The 19,716-nt window shown below is 55.1% G+C and overlaps 1 protein-coding gene across 6 annotated transcripts in view; it reads right to left on the minus strand.

The window, feature by feature from the left end:
* Nucleotides 1–495: 495 nt before the first annotated feature.
* Nucleotides 496–19,716, minus strand: part of ARHGEF10L (Rho guanine nucleotide exchange factor 10 like) — a 36,935-nt gene continuing 17,714 nt past the window's right edge. For all 6 annotated transcript variants that reach the window (XM_068171772.1, XM_068171770.1, XM_068171769.1 and 3 more), the window contains 18 exons: nt 19,421–19,498; nt 19,167–19,346; nt 17,812–17,928; nt 17,622–17,714; nt 16,770–16,943; nt 15,601–15,746; nt 14,173–14,360; nt 13,072–13,187; nt 12,854–12,981; nt 12,021–12,121; nt 10,997–11,118; nt 9,769–9,855; nt 8,599–8,819; nt 7,554–7,708; nt 4,024–4,166; nt 3,230–3,404; nt 2,106–2,228; nt 496–1,443 (listed from right to left, as the gene is read on the minus strand). In XM_068171772.1, the coding sequence (XP_068027873.1) occupies nt 953–1,443; nt 2,106–2,228; nt 3,230–3,404; nt 4,024–4,166; nt 7,554–7,708; nt 8,599–8,819; nt 9,769–9,855; nt 10,997–11,118; nt 12,021–12,121; nt 12,854–12,981; nt 13,072–13,187; nt 14,173–14,360; nt 15,601–15,746; nt 16,770–16,943; nt 17,622–17,714; nt 17,812–17,928; nt 19,167–19,346; nt 19,421–19,498 (2,838 nt within the window). In that variant the 3' untranslated portion in view covers nt 496–952. The remainder of the gene's footprint in view (nt 1,444–2,105; nt 2,229–3,229; nt 3,405–4,023; nt 4,167–7,553; nt 7,709–8,598; nt 8,820–9,768; nt 9,856–10,996; nt 11,119–12,020; nt 12,122–12,853; nt 12,982–13,071; nt 13,188–14,172; nt 14,361–15,600; nt 15,747–16,769; nt 16,944–17,621; nt 17,715–17,811; nt 17,929–19,166; nt 19,347–19,420; nt 19,499–19,716) is intronic.

Consider the following 19,716-nt stretch of genomic DNA (forward strand, 5'->3'; position numbering starts at 1 on the left):
GGATGGAATATCCCCGAGAGGGTTGGGATGAGGAGGGAATATCCATCAGCAGCTCCGATTCCAGGGCTCGGGAATATCCATCCCATCACTGGGATGCTCCCCATGGAATTCCCGTTACAGGTGGGAATGGATCCAGTCCTGGGATGAGCTCCCCACTCCCTGGGCTGGGATTTCTCCGGTCCAAATGGAAAGAGCAGAAGTAGAGGAACGAGGGGTGGATTTTCCCTCCATCCCATCCCATTCCCAGTGGGAAAAGAGGATATTTTGGGGGTTTTTACCTGATTTTTAGGATGTGCGGCTCCAGGGGGGTGCATCAGAATCCCAGAATTCCAGGATGGGCTAGAATCATCTTGAAGCTCATCCCATTCCATTGGAAACCTGCATTCCCAGGCTGCTCCAAGCCCCATCCCAGAGCATTCCCAGGGAAGCAGAACCCTTGGAATGCTGCCCCCAAATCCCAGAAAAGCCCCGAAGCCACAAACCAAGGAAACCACGGCCATTCCTATGGGATTTATTTCCACGCTCCCCATTTTCCTTTCCTCGGGAAGCCGAGCGGGCTCGGCTCCCAAATCCAGAGGATTTCAGTACCTCAAATTCCCAGTCGGGAACAGTAGTGGATATTGCAGCCGGAGCCGCTTTTTCGGGAGCTGCTCCCACTCTTCCCGGCATTCCCAATATATACAGATTCCTTCTTTTTACAGGTAATAATTTACAGCCTATTTATAATCCAGGGATTTCTATCTCTAGGGATTACCCACACACACACACACACACACACGCAGGGAAACCGGGAAAACCCCAACGCTCCCAACTCCAGATCCGCTGGATCTGGGGGAGAATCCCGCATTTTTCCCAGTTTTTATCCTCGCAGCGGCTCAAGTGCCCAGGGCGGCGCCACTTCTGGGAATTTGGGGGACTCCTGAGGTAGGAAATTCGGGAATTCCGGGCAGGCTCACAGCGCCAGCGGGAGCTGCCAGATGAGCAGGGAGCTGTCGGCGGCTCCGGAGCGGCGTGTGGATTCCGCCCGGAAATCCCGGTACCCGCGGCCTCCGGAGACGATGGCCACGGAGGAGATTTCCTTGCGGGAAGAATCCCGGGAGCAGGGCCGGCTCCGCACCCACACGTCGGGATCGTCGGCCAGCTCGTAGATGGATCCGTCCTCCTCAGCGTGTCCTGGCGTTCCCGGCGTTCCTGGCGCCGCTTCCCGCACGGAGAGCAGCTGGCCGGGCAGGTGGGCCGTGGAGCGCAGCCGGTATTGTAACAAAATCCCTTTTTTCCGCATTTCCCGCGGCTGGAGCCCCTCCGTATCCGGGGATTTCTCCTCCTCGGCCTCGTCGGGCTCGTCCTGCTCGGCCCGGAGGGCGTCGGGGGCCAAAGTGCTCAGAGCCAGCGCCAGGAACTGCACAGGGCCGGCGTGGCCATTCAGGGACACCATCCCCTTCCCTGGAAAACAGAGGGATCAGCTGGGAACGGGCCGGGAACGGGAACGGAAACAGCAGGATAGGAACAGAAACAGCGGGATTGGGATGGGAATGAGCCTGGGAATGGGCTAGGAATGGAAACAGCGGGACGGGAACAGAAACAGTGGGATTGGGATGGGAATGAGCCTGGGAATGGGCTAGGAATGGAAACAGCGGGACGGGAACAGAAACAGTGGGATTGGGATGGGAATGAGCCTGGGAACAGGCTGGGAATGGAAACAGCAGGATCAGGACGGGAATGAAACTGGGAATGGGAATGGAAACATCAGGATGGGAATAGAAACAGCCTAGGAATGGGGTGGGAATAGGAACAGTGGGATCGGGATGGGAATGAGCCCAGGAATGGGCTGGGAATAGCAACAGTAGAATTGGGATGGGAATGAGCTGGGAATAAGCTGGGAATGGTTGGGAACGGGCTGTGAATGGAAAGAGAGGGATTTGGATGGGAACAAGCCGGGAATGGGCTAGAAACAGACTGGGAACAGGCTGGGAATGGCATGTTCTTTGGGAACAGTGCTGTTTTTGGGGAACAACGTTGTTTTGTGGTAACGGCGTCATTTCTCCAGGAACGTTGCCATTTTCCCAGAAACTTCGCCATTTTCCTGGGAAGGCTGCAGGGCTCACCGGTGATTTTTGGGATGCCTTCCAGGCGCGGCACAGGCAGCAGGACGATGATTCCCAGATCCGTCCCCACCCAGAGCGAGCCCTGGCACAGCAGGAGGCTGGTGACGCGCACGAGCTTCTGCCCTGCAGTGGAAAAAGCCAGGAAAAGCCGGGATCAGGGAGAACCCCGCGGCCCAAATCCCGGCCGGCATCAGGGCTTCCGTAGGGATCGGCCTCGGGAAGATCCCAGCAGATCTGCACCAAGAGGGAGGCACTGGGAACAGAAAGGAATTAAAAAAGGGGAAAGAAAAAGTTGGAGAAAAGTGAGATTCCAACAGGAAATAAGGATTTTACAGGAAGGAGTTAACAGGAGTTGGGAAAGCGATAAATCCAGGGAAAGAGAGAAATCCAGGGAAATCGATAAATCCACGGCGTTGCGGCTCATGAAGGAGCTGCGGCTCATGAAGGAGCTGCCACATTCCAGAGGGTTTGGGAGCAGGAGTTCAAATGGATTTAATCCCAACGCTCCTGCCCGGGAATGCAGGGATGGGAGGGATATCGGGATATTGGGTTAGGGACATGCCCAGAAAAAGACGGAAAAGGGGAAAAAACAGGGAATGACACAAGTCTGGTGCTCGGAACTAATGAAGGGATTATGGAGCTGTGGAGTGGGAATGGGGCTTGGGATAACCCCGAGAGAGAGCGTGAATGAGGCTGGATAACCTGGAGTGGGAATGGGAATGGGAATGAGGCTGGGATAACCCGGAGTGGGACAGGGATGGGGGACAGGCATGGGATCACGGAACAAATTTGGGATCCAGGGATGGGATCATGGGACACAATTCCTAACCAGCTCCATCCCTGCCCCGTTCCTCGGGAAAGGTGCGGATCCTGGTGGGACCCCCTGGGCTGCCGCATTCGCTAATTCCCCCTGCATCCTTTAATTAACCCCCCACATTAGCTGTTAATTAGGATCCCGCTGGGCAGCAGGAAGATCCCATTCCCTAATCCCCCCTGAATCCATTAATTAATTGCTCTCATTAGTTATTAATTAGGATCTCACCGTGCAGCAGCAGGGTGGTCCCATTCCCCGATTCCTCATGGATCCATTAATTAATGACCCTAATTAATGGTTAATTGCTCACCGGGCAGCAGCAGGGTGGTCCTGGTGGCCACGTTGATCTCCTGGAGGTGCTCCTGGGTCTCCGTGTGGAACAGGCGGATGGAGGAGCCCTCGGCGAAGGCCATCCACACCCCGCTGCCCGCCCGCACCATCAGCGTCACCGCCGCCGCGGGGTCGGGGTGCGCCTCGAAACAGTGCTGGGGGATTCCCAGCATTCCCAGGATTACCGACATTCCCAGAATTCCCAACATTCCCAGAATTCCCAGGAACAGGCGGATGGAGGCCATCCAGACCCCGCTGCCCACCCACACCACCAGGGTGACAGCTGCTGCAAAACAGTGCTGGGGGATTCCCAACATTCTTGGATTACCAACATTCCCGGAATTCCCGGAATTCCTGCTCTTGGAGTGCAGAGCTCCACCAGGCATTCAGCCCCCAGCCCTCCCTGCCAGAATCCAGCCCTACTCCAAGCCCCTTCCAGGGCATTTTCCTATTCCTCTTCCCATTCCCCATTCCCCTTCCCCTTCCCATTCCTGTACCTGTTCCCAATCCCACTTCCATTCCCATTCCTGTACCCTTTCCCAATCCCATTCCCATTTCTGTACCCGTTCCTGATCCCATTCCCCTTCCCATTCCCACCCCCACTCCTGTACCTGTTCCCAATCCCATTCCCATTCTTATTCCTCCTCCCCTCCCTGCTCCCATTCCCGTTCCTGTTCCCATTCCTGATCCCGATCCCCATTCCCATTCCCGTTGTTCCCGCTCCCATCCCTATCCCCATTCCTGATGCCGGTCCCACTCCCGTTGTTCCCGTACCTGGCTCTGCAGCTCGGGTGTCCCCAGGACGCTGACGAGGTTCTGGGAGCTGGCCCAGAGTGACTCCTCCAGCGCCAGCAGCGCCCGCACGGGGCCCGGCCCCACCCGCAGCACCCGCACCGAGCCCGCGTCCCACAGACCCTCTGGAACGGGATCACCGGGAATGGGGTCAGGAATGGGGTCAGGGAAGGGCCCCGACCCCATCCGGAGCACCCGCACCGAGCCCGCGTCCCACAGACCCTCTGGAATGGGATCACCGGGAATGGGGTCAGGAATGGGGTCAGGGAAGGGCCCCGACCCCATCCGGAGCACCCGCACCGAGCCCGCGTCCCACAGACCCTCTGGAATGGGATCACCGGGAATGGGGTCAGGAATGGGGTCAGGGAAGGGCCCGGCCCCACCCGCAGCACCCGCACCGAGCCCGCATCCCACAGACCCTCTGGAACGGGATCACCGGGAATGGGGTCAGGAATGGGGTCAGGGAAGGGCCCCGACCCCATCCGGAGCACCCGCACTGAACCCGCATCCCACAGACCCTCTGGAACGGGATCACCGGGAATGGGGTCAGGAATGGGGTCAGGGAAGGGCCCCGACCCCATCCGGAGCACCCGCACTGAACCCGCATCCCACAGACCCTCTGGAATGTAACCACCGGGAATGGGGTCAGGAATGGGGTCAGGGAAGGGCCCGGCCCCACCCAGAGCATCCACACCAAGCCCACGCCCCACAGACCCTCTGGAATGGGATCATCAGGAATGGGGTCAGGAATGGGGTCAGGGAAGGGCCCCGACCCCATCCGGAGCATCCGCACCAAGCCCATGTCCCATAGACCCTCTGGAATGGGATCATCGGGAATGGGGTCAGGAATGGGATAACAGGGAACTCGAAAACATGGAACAGGATAATGGCAACAGAATAACAGGGAATGGGATAATGGGGAATGGGATAACAAGAGGGAAGGGGGATTGGGATAAAAGGGAATGGGATAACTGGGAAAACAGGGAATGCTGAGCACACATGGAACAGGATAAAAGGGAATGATCAGCACACATGCAACAGGATACCAGGGAATGCTGAGCACACATGGAATGGGGTACCAGGGAAATCAGGGAATGCTGAGCACACATGGAAAAGGGGGATACCAGGGAAAAGAAGGAACTCAGCAGACCCGGGAAGCTCCAGGTGCAGCTGAGCCCCACAGGGTCACCAGGAGGGTCATTCCCACTTCCCAACATTCCCAAAATTTCTTTTCAGGGATGGAGTGGCCACCTCCACCCTGAGGGCGTCTTGGAAAAGCCCTAATTCCCTTTTTTTTAACGGATTCACTCCACTCCAGGCCAATCCCAAGGATCCAGGAGCAGCTGGATCGGGATGAATCCACGGCCAGAGGCTCCGATCCATCAGCCTTTCCTTCTTTTTATTCCCAATTCATGTTTTGTATCCAAACCCTCGGATCCCAGGAATTTTGAGCCTTTGGATGCTCCTAGCAAATCCCAGTTTCCAGAGAAAAGGAGTGATTCCAGGGAAGCTCATTCCTCCCAAAAAATCGGGATGAGGTTAAGAACTCCCCCTCATGGCTGCTGTTTAATCAATTAAAATTAATTAAATCCCTTTAATTGGCTCCCAGTGTTGCCATCATTTGGGAAAGGGGATGGGCACAATCCCAAAAATCCGTGTTTAGGGGGATTCAGTGGCTCGGTATTGAGCCAGGTGCTGCTTCCTGGAGACAACCTGGAATCATGTCCAAAAATCCCGCATGATTCCCGGCTCTTCCCAACCCCCTAGCGATGAGAACGGGGAATTTCCCAAGCCAGGAATTCCTGCAGAACAGGGGTCACAGCAAGATGGGACCTCAGCCTGAGCCAAATCCCAGGAAAACGACCCCAAAATCCCGGGAATAAAGGGAATTTTCCACCGGGGCGGGGGGGGGGGGGGGGGGGGGGGGGGGTTGGAAGGGACCAATGCCATTTCCAGCCCCAACATCGGGAATTTTGGGAAGGCAAAAATTCCCATTCCTTGTGATCCCACCCTGGATCCTGCAGCAGCCCCTCTCCACAACCATTTCCCCAAGGATTTCCCCCAAAACGAGTTTGTTTGGATCCACCACGAGAAAATGGGATTTTCCTGCTCTGGGGCTGCCAAGGGAAAGGGAAAATATTGGGAAAATAAAGGAAAAATGGGGATTTATCCTAAATGGGATTTATCCTAAATGGGATTTATCCAGAGGGGACATCCTAAATGGGAATTTATCCCAATCCCAATGGGATATCCTAAATATAGATCCTAAATATGGATGTATCCCAATGGAATAGCCTAAATTTGGATCCTAAATACAAATTTATCCTAATGGGATATCCTAAATGAGGAATTACCCCAATGGGATATCCTAAGTGGGGATATATCCCAATCCCAACAGGATATCCTACATATTGATCCTACTAAATATGGATTCACCCTGATGGGATATCCTAAATGGGGATTTATCCTACATGGAGATTTATCCTAAATGGGGATTGATCCCAATCCCGGTGGAATATCCTAAAGGGGGATTTATCCTACACAGAGATTTATCCTAAAGGGGGAATCGATCCCAATCCTGATAGGATATCCTAAAGGGGAATTTATCGTAAATAGAGATTTATCCTAAATGGGGATTGATCCCAATCCTGATAGGATATCCTAAAGGGGGATTCATCCCAATCCCGATGGGATATCCTAAAGGGGGATTTATCCTACATGGAGATTTATTCTAAAGGGGGATTTATCCTAAACAAGGATCCATCCCAATCCTGACGGGATATCCTAAAGGGGGATTTATCCTAAACTGGGATCCATCCCAATCCTGATGGGATCCTAAAGGGATCCTAAATGGATCCTAAAGGGGGATTTATCCTAAATGGGTATTGATCCCAATCCTGATGGGATATCCTAAAAGGGGATTTATCCTACATGGAGATTTATCCTAAATAGGGATTGATCCCAATCCTGACGGGATATCCTAAAGGGGGATTTATCCTCCACAGAGATTTATCCTAAAGGGGGATTTATCCTAAACCGGATCCATCCCAATACCGACGGGATATCCTAAAGGGGGATTTATCCTACACAGAAATTGATCCTAAATGGGGATTGATCCCAATCCTGATGGGATATCCTAAAGGGGGATTTATCCTAAATGGAGATTCATCCTAAAGGGGGATTGATCCCAATCCTGACAGGATATCCTAAAGGGGGATTTATCCTAAACTGGGATCCATCCCAATCCCAACAGGATTTCCTAAAGGGGATTGATCCCAGTCCTGACAGGATATCCTAAAGGGGGATTTATCCTAAACCAGGATCCATCCCAATCCCGATGGGATATCCTAAAGGGGGATTTATCCTAAATGGATATTCATCCTAAAGGAGGATTTATCCCAAAGGGGAATTTATCCTAAACCGGGATCCATCCCAATCCCGACGGGATTTCCTAAAAGGGGGATTGATCCCAGTCCCTCGGGGATCCGGGCGCGCGCTCCCCGGGTGCTCACCGTGGTTGCGGGGGAAGGCGGCCACGCTCCCGTCCTGCAGCCCGGCCAGCAGGAAGCCGGGGCTGTTCCGCAGGCACAGCACGGGCACCGCGCCCGGCACGCGGCAGCGCTGCAGCACCGGCGTCCCCGCCGCCACCGCCCCGAACACCAGCAGGCTGCGGGACAGCGGGACAGCGGGGTCAGCGGGATCGGCCCCGCAGCGCGGGGACAGAACGGGATCGGGATCATCGGGATCGGCCCCGGAGTGCAGGGAGAGAACGGGATTGGGATCATCGAGATCGGCCCCGCAGCACGGGGAGAGAACGGGATCAGGATCATCGGGATCAGCCCCGGAGTGCAGGGAGAGAACGGGATCAGGATAGGGATTGGGATCGGCCCCGGAGTGCAGGGAGAGAACGGGATCGGGATCATTGAGATCAGCCCTGGAGTGCAGGGAGAGAACGGGATCAGGATGATCGGGATCGGCCCCACAGCGCAGGGAGAGAACGGGATCGGGATCATCGAGATCAGCCCCGGAGTGCAGGGAGAGAACGGGATCAGGATGATCGGGATCGGCCCCACAGCGCAGGGAGAGAACGGGATCGGGATCATCGAGATCAGCCCCGGAGTGCAGGGAGAGAACGGGATCGGGATCATCAGGATCGGCCCCACAGCACGGGGAGAGAACGGGATTGGGATCATCCGAGATCGGCCCCGGAGTGCAGGATTTGGGATCAGGGCTGGGATTTGGGATCGGGGCTGGGATTTGGGACGGGAGCCGGGATTTGGGACGGGAGCTGGGATTTGGGATCAGATTCAGATGGGACCTGGGATTTGGGATTGGAGCTGGGATTCGGGATCAGGGCTGGGATCTGGGATCAGAGCTGGGATTCAGGACAGGAACTGGGATTTGGGATCGGGGCCGGCATTTGGGACAGGAGCTGAGATTCAGGATCAGAGCTGGGATTCGGGATGGGATTCAGATGGGACCTGGGATTCGGGATTGGAGCTGGGATTCAGGATCAGGGCTGGGATTTGGGATCGAGGCTGGGATTCGGGATCTCACCTCCCGTCCTGCAGCCCCAGGCACACTGCGGGGTGGGGGGCATTGGGGGCCGGGTCCGAGGCCATTCCCTGCTCCGCGGGATCCTCGGGGTGCGGCTCTGGGATGAATTCCATGCACAGCACCGGGGCCGGCACCGGGAAGGATTTGACGGTTCGGGGCACAGAGCGGTTCAGGGAGAAGATCTCCACCTGCCCCCCCGCTCCCTCCTGCCCCCCTCCCACCTGGAGGAAAATGGGAAAAGCAGGAATGAGCATCTTGGGATTCCAGCAGAGCCATCCCAAATCCCAGCTGCAGATCCCAAATCCCAAATAACCCGAAATCCCGGGATCCATTGGGGTTGTGCTCACCCAGAGAGCTCCATCTGCACCCCACACCCTCCTGCCCCCCTCCCACCTGTGGGGCAGGAAAACCAGGAATGAGCATTCCGGCATTCCAGCCAGAGTCTCCCCAAATCCCAAATAACCCCAAATCCCAAATCCTGGGATCTGTTTGGGGTTTTCCTCACCCAGAGATCTCCACCTATCCCCCTGCCCCCACCTGGCCTCCTCCCACTGGCAGGAAAAGCGGGAAGAGGATTCCAGCCAGAGCCATCCCATATGCCAAACCCCAAACAACCTCAAATCCCAAACAGCCCCAAACCCCAAACTCCAAATAACCCAAACCCCAAATAACCCCAAATCCCAAACAGCCCCAAATAACCACAAACCATAAATAATCCCAGATCCCAAATAACCCCAAATCCCAGATCCCACACAACCCCAAATAACCCCAGATCCCAAATAACACCAAGTCCCAATCCCCAAATAACCTCAAACCCCAAATAACCCCAAATCCCAAATAACCCCAAATAACCCCAAATCCCAAACCCCAAATAACCCCAAACCCCAAAACTACCCCAAACCTCAAATCACAAATAACCCCAAACCCCAAACAACCCCAAATAACCCCAAATCACAAACCCCAAATAACCCCAAATCACAAATCACAAATCCCAAATAACCCCAAATCCCAAACCCCGAACTACCCCAAACTCCAAATCACAACTCCAAATCCTAAATAACCCCAAATCCCAAACCCCAAATAACCCCAAACCCCAAACCACAAATAATCCCAGGTCCCAAATCCCCCCAAATCCCAAATCCCCAACGCCGCAGTCTGGGCTCTGCTCACCCACAGGAAGCCCTGGGGCAGGGAGGTGCTGACGGCCGAGAACCCCAGGAGCGAGGAATGGACGGGATTGTGGACAGCGGCTCCGAGCTGGGGACAGAGGTGGGAACCAAAACATTGGGATTGGGACCCAGCCCGGCTGCAATTCCCCGATTTCCCCCTCGGAATGCCCCAATTACTGCTTTTTCCAGCCCCTCCACCGGGGGATTTGTGCTTTTCCACCCCAGAATCATGGATATGAAGGGTAAGGGGATGGAGAACCCAAATCATGCCAAGCAGGCAAGGGATCAGTCAGAACCCCAAAATTTGGGATGCGGCTGTCATTCCCAATTTTCCCCCTTAGATTCCATCAATTCCAGCCTTTCCCAGCCCCTCCACCATGGGATTTGTGCTTTTCCTCCCAAAAATCATGGATATGAAGGGTAAAGGGATAGAGAACCCAAATCATCCCAAACAGGCACAGAATGAGTGGGAATCCCAAAACTTGGGATCCAGCTGCCATTCCCGATTTCCCCCTTGGAATGCCCCAGTTCCTGCCTTTTCCAGCCCCTCCACTGGGAGATTTGTGGGATTTGTGCTTTTCCACCCCAAAATCACGGATATGAAGAGAAAGGAGATGGAAAACCCAAATCACCCCAAGCAGGCAGAATGTCAGTACATTCCCCAAAATTTGGGATCTACCTGCCATTCCCAACTTTCCCCCTTAGATTCCATCAATTCCTGCCTTTTCCAGCCCCTCCACTGTGGGATTTGTGCCTTTCCTCCCAAAAATGCTGGATCAGAGGGGAAGGGGATGGAGAACCCAAGTTATCCCAAGCAGGCAGCATGTCACTGCAGATCCCAAAATTTGGGATCCAGCTGCTATTCCCAACTTTCCAGGCTGGATTGCCCCATTTCCTGAATTTTCCATCCCCTCCAGGGTGGGATTTGTGCCTTTCCTGGCCAGATCCAAGGGATTTCCAGCTGCTCCGGAGTGGGATTTGTGCCTTTCTCACCCAGATTTGGGGCTTTCCATCCCCTCAGGAATGGGATTTGTGCCTTTCCCGTCTGGATCCGGGGTTTTCCATCCCCTCCAGAGTGGGATTTGTGCCTTTCCCGGCTGGATCCAGCGTTTTCCATCCCCTCCAGAGTGGGATTTGTGCCATTCCCACCCAGATTTGGGGTTTTCCATCCCCTCCAGGGTGGGATTTGTGCCTTTCCCAGCTGGATCCGGGGTTTTTCCGGCTCTCACCTGCAGATCCAAGGCTTTGGAGGAGAAGGCTGGAATGTGGCAGGAGAGGATGGGGCACCAGAAGGGAGCTCGGCTCTTCCTGTCCTCGTCGGGGCAGAGCCAGCCCGGCTGGTTCTCCTCCCCTGCGGAAAACCAGGAGCACCGGGATCACCCCAAACTCCTCCTCCAGGATCCATCCCCACCCCAATCAACCGTTTTCCACGGATTTGGGATGAGTCTCATCCCCTTTTCAGAATTACTGCAGTGTGGAGGAGAAAAAAATCCCAAAAAATCAAATTTACAGGAAAAAATTCCATCTTAAGGCATTCCCTCACATCAGCCTGGGATGGGATGTGGGTTCTGGCTCGTGGATAAAGGGTTATCCCAGATTTCAAAAAAAAAAAAAAATAGGGAAAAGCAAACAGGACTACCCTAGATTTTTTAAAAATGGGGAAAACCAAATGGGATTATACCAGATTAAAAAAAAAAAAAGGGGAAAACCAAACCCAAAGTGCTAAAATTCGGAGAATCCCCGAAGATTCCAGCCCAGCGCTCCAAGGGAATTACAGATTTTTTTCCAACATTCCCCAAACTTCCCAAACCTCCAGAACCTCCCCAGCCTTCTCAGAACATTCCCAAACCTTCTCCATGAGCTTCCCCAAAGCCTCCCCAAAACCTTCTCCAGAACCTCCACAAACCCCAAGAACCTCTCCAACATTCCCCAAACTTTCCCAAACCTTCGCCAAAAACCTTCCAAACTTTCTCCAGAACCTCCCAAAACCTTCTCCAGAACCTCCCCAGCCTTCTCAGAACATTCCCAAACCTTCTCCACGAGCTTCTCCAAAGCTTCCCAAACCTTCTCCAGAACCTCCCAAAACCTTCTCCAGAACCTCCCCAACCTTCCCAGAAAATTCCCAAACCTTCTCCACGAGCTTCCCCAAAGCTTCCCAAACCTTCTCCAGAACCTCCCCGTCCCCCTCCATCCCCTGGCTCCCGGATTTCCCGCCTTTCCCGCTCCGGGATCTGCGGGAAGAGCAGGACTCACGCAGGCCGATCTTGGCCAGGTGCAGCCGGTTCACCCAGGAGATCTTGCTCAGGGGGCTGGGGGTGATGAACACCACCATGACACTGATGGGGCGCCCGGACCTGCGGGACACGGCGGCCTTCAGCCTCGTCTTCATCCTCACCCCCGTCATCAGCGTTATCATCCTCGTCTTTGTCCTCCTCCTCATCATTGTTGTCCTCATCCCCATCCTCCTCCTCATCCCCATCATCCTCCTCCTCATCTTCTTCCTCATCCCCATCATCCTCATCCCCATCACCATTCTCCTTCTCATCTTCATCCTCATCCCCATCACCATCCTCCTTCTCATCTTCATCCTCATCCCCATTATCCTCCTCCTCCTCTTCATCTCCATCATCCTCCTCCTCCTCTTCATCCCCATCATCCTCCTCCTCCTCTTCCTCATCCTCTTCCTCATCCTCCTGATCTTCTTCTTCCTCATGCCCATCTTCTTCCTCCTCCTCCTCCCCTTCCTCCCCATCTTCTTCCTCCTCCTCTTCTTCATTTTCATCCTCATCATCTTCATCCTGCTCTTTTTCCTCCTCCTTCCTCCTCCTTTCTCCTCTTCTTCTTCCTTATCCTCATCTTCCACATCCTCTTCTTCCTCATCATCACCCTCATCATCTTCATCCTGCTCTTCATCCTGCTCCTCCTCTTCTTCTTCATCCTTCCCCTCATCCTCAGCATATTCCTCCTCCCCCTCTTCCTCTTCTTCCTCCTCCTCCCCATCTTCTTCTTCCTCATCCCCATCTTCTTCCTCCTCATCCCCATCTAATTCCTCCTCCTCCTCCTCCATCCCAGATTCCCGGCCTCACTTGTCCGGTTTCCCAGGCAGCAGCAGCCGCAGGCGGCACTTGTTGGCCGAGTGGATCTCCTCCTCCTTGACCTTCATCATCCTCTGCAGGGCCAGGCACCAGTCCTGTGCCACCGTCATGTTCAGGTTCTGGAGGACATTGGGAACGCTCCCTCAGAGCCGGGATCACCCCAGATCCCAGATCCCGCCCCGGGCGGCTCCCGGGAGCGCAGGTGGTACCTGGTAGGTGCCGTGCAGGGTGCTGACGAGCAGCGTGATCTGCTCCACCACCGCCAGGTCCTTCTGCAGGTCCTGCAGCTCCTGGAAGAGCCGCGGGGGGCCCAGGTAGACCTTATCTTTGGGGGGTAAAAATGGGATTTCAGGCACACGGAGAGCCACGGGATCCACCGGGTTGGAGATGACTCCGAGATGGACCCCAGCCCCCGACCCAACACCACCAGGGATGGCCCCACGGCTGCTGTTCCTCAAACATCTCCATGGGTGGTGAGTCCCAGAGTGGTGAAATCCCCTAAATCCAGCCCAGGGAGGTTCTCCTGCCAGGAATGAGGCTGGAGCTCTGCATCCGTGACTCCACCACCTCCCAGAGCAGTGAAATCCCCATAACCCCTCAAATCGCATCCCACCAAAGTCATCCCGTCAGGAAGGAGGCCCTGACCACCTCCCAGAATGGTGGAATCTGCCTAAAATCCCCCAAATCCCAGCCCAGAGAGGATCTCCTGCCAGGAATTCATCTGGAGCACCACATCTCTGACTCCACCAACTCCCAGAGTGGTGAAATCCCCTAAAACCCCCCCAAATCCCAGCCCAGGGAGGTTCTCCCACCAGGAATGAGGCCCCGAGTGCTGCATTGGTGACTCCACTACCCCTCAGAGCCATGAAATCCCCTAAAACACCCCAAATCCCCTAAAACCCCCCTAAATCCCAGCCCAGGGAGGTTCTCCCACCAGGAATGAGGCCCCGAGTGTTGTGTCCATGACTCCATCACCCATCAGAGCGGTGAAATCCCCTAAACACCCCCAAATCCCCTAACCCCCCCCCAAATCCCCTAAAACCCCCCAAATCCCAGCCCAGGGAGGTTCTCCCACCAGGAATGAGGCCCCGAGTGTTGTGTCCATGACTCCATCACCCATCAGAGAGGTGAAATCACCTAAAACACCCCAAATCCCCTAAACCCCCCCAAATCCCCTAAAACCCCCCAAATCCCAGCCCAGGGAGGTTCTCCCACCAGGAATGAGGCCCCGAGTGCTGTGTCCATGACTCCCCCACCCCTCAGAGCGCTGGAATCCCCTGGCAGGCCCCAGCCCCACCCCGGGAGCTCACTGTGTGCAGCCTGGCCGGCGGGCGCGTGCCGGCGGGCGCCGGCGTTGGCCACGGCCACGGCGCTGTCCTTGTCGCCGGTGCCGCTCTCCTGGCCCACCTCCACCACCTGCACCTGCGGGAGGGCCGTGCTCCACTTCAGCACATACTTGGGGCCCAGGGGCACCAGGCTGCTGATTTCCAGCTGGCCTCTGCCAAGGCAAGAATTCCAGGTCAAGAAAACCCCCGGGTTTTCCCAAAATCCCCAGATTTCCCCCCCCCACCCCAAAAAACACACCGCTGGTTTTTCCCCCAAAAATAAGTGTCCTCCAAGCTGAACACTCCACACCATGCAGGAACCCCCGAATGTGGGGCTGCTGATTTCCTGCTGGACTCTGCCAAGCCAAGAGCTCCAGGTCAAGAAAACCCCAGATTTTCCCAAAAAACATGGATTTCCCCCCAGAAAAGGCGTCCCACAGGTCGAGCACCCCACACCGTGCGGGAACCCCCAAAGGTGGGGCACACAACACAGCACAGCACACCTGGCACCTACCCTGCAGGCACTGGCCTGGAGAGGGGAAAAAGGAGGGATTCAGTGGGATTTGTGGAATTTCGGGAGGTTTTCCCACTTGGCGCCATCAAATTCTGCCAACTCCACCCCATTCCCAGATCCCACAGCAGCTCTGAGACCCCACAGCACCAGGGAGGGAGACCGGTCAAAGGTGGGCAGGTAAACCCCAAACTCGATGGTATTTCCCAAAAAAAAACCAAACTTGATGGGATACCCCTCAAAAACCCCAAACTGGATGGGACTCCCCCCAGAAACCTCGAACTCCATGTGAAATCTCCAAAAAACCCCAAACTCAATGGGATTCTCACCAAAAACCCTAGACTTGATGGGATTTCCCCCAAAAACCCCAAACTCGATAGGAACCCCCCATAAAAATCCCAGACTCAATGGGATTCACCTAAAAACCCGAAATTAGATGGGATTCCCCCCAAAAACCTCAAACCCGATGGGAAGCCCCAATAAAACCCCAAACTCAATGGGGAACCCCCCAAAAACCCCAAACTGGATGGGATTCCCCCAAAAATGAGGATAAGGAGGATAAGGAGGACAAGGAGGAGGATGAAGAGGACAAGGAGGAGGACGAGGAGGACGAGGAGGACAAGGAGGACGAGGAGGAGGATGAGGAGGACGAAGAGGATGGGAATGAGGAGGAGGAGGAGGTCGAGGAAGATGTGAATGAGGAGGAGGATGAGAAGGAAGAGGAGGACAAGGAGGATGATGAGGAAGACTAAGAAGATGGGAATGAGGAGGAGGATGAAGAGGAAGAGGAGGACGAGGAGGAAAACAAGGATGAGGAGGAAGAAGGCAAGGATGACGAGGTTGAGGAAGAGGATGAGGAGATCTCCCGAGGGTTCTGGGGTCAGGAGGTGCCCAGCACGTACTTGAAGTTGACGTTGGCACAGACCAGGAGGTCGCTGAGCAGGAACACCTTCCTCTCCTTGGACTTGAGCAGCTGCCCGCGGTCCCCGTACACCGTCTCGGTCAACGTCTCGCACAGCAGCAGCTGCCGCTGCCCCGAGCTCAGCAGCTGCAGGACAACCCCCAGATGGTGACTGCAGGCTGGAGACGCCACCCCGGAGCGGCCAGTCTCACCACGGAGACGGAATTGCCAATTCCCAGCATTGTCAAAATATAAAGCTTCTCCAAAAAGTCCCAAATCTCCTCCAGAACCTCCCAAAAACTTTCTCAAGAACCTCTCCAAACCTTCTCCACTGCTCCCCAGAACTTCTCCAAAAGCTCCTCAACCTCCTCCAGAACCTCCCAAAACCTTCTCCAGAGTCTCCCAAAAACCTTCTCCAGATCGTCCCAAAAACCTTCTCCAGAACGTCCCAAAAAACGTCTCCAGATTCTCCAAAAAAACGTCTCCAGATCCTCCCAAAAACCTTCTCCAAAAGCTCCCAAACCTCCTCCAGGAATTCCCAAAAAACCTTCTCCAGAACTCCCCAAAACTCCAAAAGCTCCCAAACCTCCTCCAGGAATTCCCAAAAAACCTTCTCCAGAACTCCCCAAAACTCCAAAAGCTCCCAAACCTCCTCCAGAATGTCCCTAAAACCTTCTCCAGAACCTGGAGACACCCTGACATGGAGTGGGACCTCCAAACCCAAACCTAGCAGATCCCTGGGGAGGAATTCCCAAATTCCACCTTCAGGGCTCAGTTTGGATCAAGATCTTCTGGGACCTAACAGGGATCCTGCTTCCCAAAAACCCCAATGTGGAGAGGGACCCACAAATCCCACCCAGCAGCTCCAAACCCCGCTGAGGATGAGGATGGGGATGAGGTGGAGGACAAGGAAGATGAGGAAGAGAAGGATGAGGAGGAGGATGAGGAGGATGAGGACAAGGAGGATGAGGAGGACGAGGAGGAGGACAAGGATGATGATGATGAGAGTAAGGATGAAGAAAATGAGGATGAGGAAGATGAGGTGAGGATGAGGAGGATGATGAAGATGAAGAAAAGGAGGATGAGGAAAATGAGGTGAGGAGGACGAGGAGGAGGATGAAGATGAACAGGAGAATGAGGATGAAGACGAGGATGATGAGGAGTCCCCACCTTGTTGAAGCTGCTGCGGTCGCTGATGCTCTTGCTGAGCTGCTGCATCTCGGCCACCTGGTCGGCCAAGCGCTTCTGCTCGTTGAGCTTCTCGGCCAGCGTCTCCAGCTCGGTCAGCGCCAGCTGCAGGGACAGGCGGTCGGCATGGCCGCGCGGGGTGTTCTTCAGCATGTCCTGGGACACGGAAACACCGGGAATGGCCCTGAGGAACCGCCACGGCAACGCTTACGGAGCCTCCACCACTGAGGTTTGGAGGATGATCCTTGGGTGGATCCAAAAATCCAACCAGGGTGTTTGCTCCAAAGTGCGTCCCTGTCCTGCAGCTCACAAAAAGGTGCTTCTCCAGAACCTCCCAAAAACCTTCTCCAGAACCTCCTCAAAACCTTGCCCAAAACCTCTCCAAAACCTTCTACAGAACCTCTCAAAAACCTCCTTCAAAAGCTCCCCAAATCCTTCTCCAGAACCTCCAAAAAACCTTCTCCAAAAGCTCCCCAAAATCTCCCCAAGACCTTTTCCAGAACCTCCCCAAAGTCGTCCAGAACCTCCCTTCTCTCACCTGCAGGAGAAGGATGGACTGAGGGAATTGGGAGCACTTTGGGCACCTCCAAATTCAAAGCTTAGGAGACAATCCTTGGGACGGATCCAAAAATCAAAAAAATCCAAAAAGTCAAAAAAAAAATCTGGCCCTGCCCTGTAGCACCAAAAAAGCTGCTTCTCCAGAACCTCCCAAAAACCTTCTCCAAAAGCTTCCCAAAACCTTCTCCAGAACCTCCCAAAAACCTTCTCCAAAAGCTCCCCAAAACCTTCTCCAGAACCTCCCAGATGTCCTCCAGAACCTCTCCCTCCTCTCACCTGCAGGAGGAGGATGAACTGAGGGAACCTCTGGATGGGCTTCACCATCAGCCCGTAGAGCGTGACGCGGTCGGCGCTGGCCATCTGCCGCTTCTGCCGCGGGGGAAACGCCACAAAAACGGGGATTTTGGGGAAATGCCATAAAAACGGGATTTTTGGGAAAAGCGGAGCCCGGAGGGGCCGCGCTGACCTTGAGGAAGTCCAGGAAGGCGGGTTTGGTCAGACAGGCCTTCTTGATCAGGGACATGGCCGTGGTGAAGTTGTTGACGTAGTCGCTGTAGACGTCCAGCACCATGGACTTGGAGAACTGGGAGAGGACGGGAGAGCAGGAATGGCGTGGGGCTTTCCAAAAAATGGGATGGGGCTTCCAAAAAACAGGGTGGGGCTTCTCAAAAAACAGAGTGGGTGAAGTGCTGGGGGTGTCCCAGCGCTCCAATCCTCCACCCATCCCTGGTGGGATCCCAAGGCATGTTTGGGGCTGATTCCCAGTTTTTCTTCCTACTGAGGCTGCAAGTCCAGCACCATGGACTTGGAGAACTGGGAGAGGATGGGAGAGCGGGAATGGTGTAGGGCTTCCCAAAAAACAGGGTGGGCAAAGTCTGGGGTGCTGGGGGTGTCCTAGATTGGGCTCCATCACTCCACCCATCCCTGGTGGGATCCAAAGAGGATTTTGGGGGTGATTCCCAACTGATGAGATCCCAGGGGGGTTTGGGGAGCAATTCCCAATCTCTAATGGGATATCAGGGGAGGTTTGGGGGTGATTCCCAATTCCTGTTTTTTTATGGGATCTCAGGGAGGTCTGGGAGAGATTCCCTGTCTCTGATCCCGGGGCGGGGGGGGAGTTTGGGGGAGATTCCCAGTCCTTGGGGAGGTTTGGGGGCACTTCCAGGTTTTTGATGAGATTTCAGGGAAAACTCCCTGGGGGAATTTTGGAGGCAATTTCTAGTTTTTGATGAGACCCCAGGGAGTTTTGGGGGTGATTCCCAATCGCTGATCCCAGCGGGATTTGGGGCCATTCCTGGTTTTTGCTGGAATTCACGCAGGATTTAGGGCCATTTCCAGTGTTTGCTGGGATCCCTGGGGAATTCTGGGGCCATTCCTGGCTTTTTATGAGATCCCAGGGGAGGTTTGGGGGTGATTCCCAATCTCTGATTCCAGGGGGATTATGGAGGTCGTTCCCAGTTTCTGCTGGGACCCCAGCGAGATGTGGGGCCGTTCCTGTTTTTTTATAGGATTTTGGGGGCCGTTTCCAGTTTTTGCTGGGACTCCAGTGGGATTTGTGGCCATTCCCAGTTGTTGCTGGGACCCCAGTGGGATTTGGGGCCATTCCCAGTTTTTGCTGGAACCCCAGCGGGATTTGGGGCCATTCCCAGTTGTTGCTGGGACCCCAGTGGGATTTGTGGCCATTCCCAGTTGTTGCTGGGACCCCAGTGGGATTTGGGGCCATTCCCGGTTTTTGCTGGGACCCCAGCGGGATTTGGGGCCATTCCCAGTTGTTGCTGGGACCCCAGTGGAATTTGGGGCCATTCCCGGTTTCCCCCGCACCGAGGCCACGAAGAGGTCCCCGATCTTCTCGTTGGAGTCCCACTCGGCCACGCGCGAGGCCAGGGCGATCTGGAACATGGAGTGGCACTGCAGGATCTCCTTCAGCCGGAAGAACACCACCTGGCACTTGCGGGCGCTCAGCACCTTGGGCTCCATCTCCAGCAGCGGGTTCCGGTAATCCTGCGGGAATTGCGGCGCTGGGATCCCGGGATCCGCACCGGGGGATCCCCATCCCGCCCAAACGGGGCCCCCACCTGCAGGATGCGCTTCAGGGAGTCCACGTAGCTGCGCTCGCTCTGCACGATGGAGCCCAGGATGTGCCGGCGGAGCACCTGCAGGGCACGGGAACGGGTCCTCATCCCAAAATTCCCTATCCTGGGATCAGGAAATGCAGGCACAGCCCTGATCCCAAAATCCCCAATCCCAGGATCCAGAAATGCAGGCACAGCCCTGATCCCTGAGTCCTGAATTCCGGGATCGGGGAAAGGCAGGCACAGCCCTGATCCCAAAATCCCCAATCCCAGGATCGGGAAATGCAATCACAGCCCTG

This window comes from Anomalospiza imberbis, chromosome 23 (genome assembly GCF_031753505.1).
Source record: "Anomalospiza imberbis isolate Cuckoo-Finch-1a 21T00152 chromosome 23, ASM3175350v1, whole genome shotgun sequence".
Lineage (NCBI taxonomy): Eukaryota > Metazoa > Chordata > Aves > Passeriformes > Viduidae > Anomalospiza > Anomalospiza imberbis.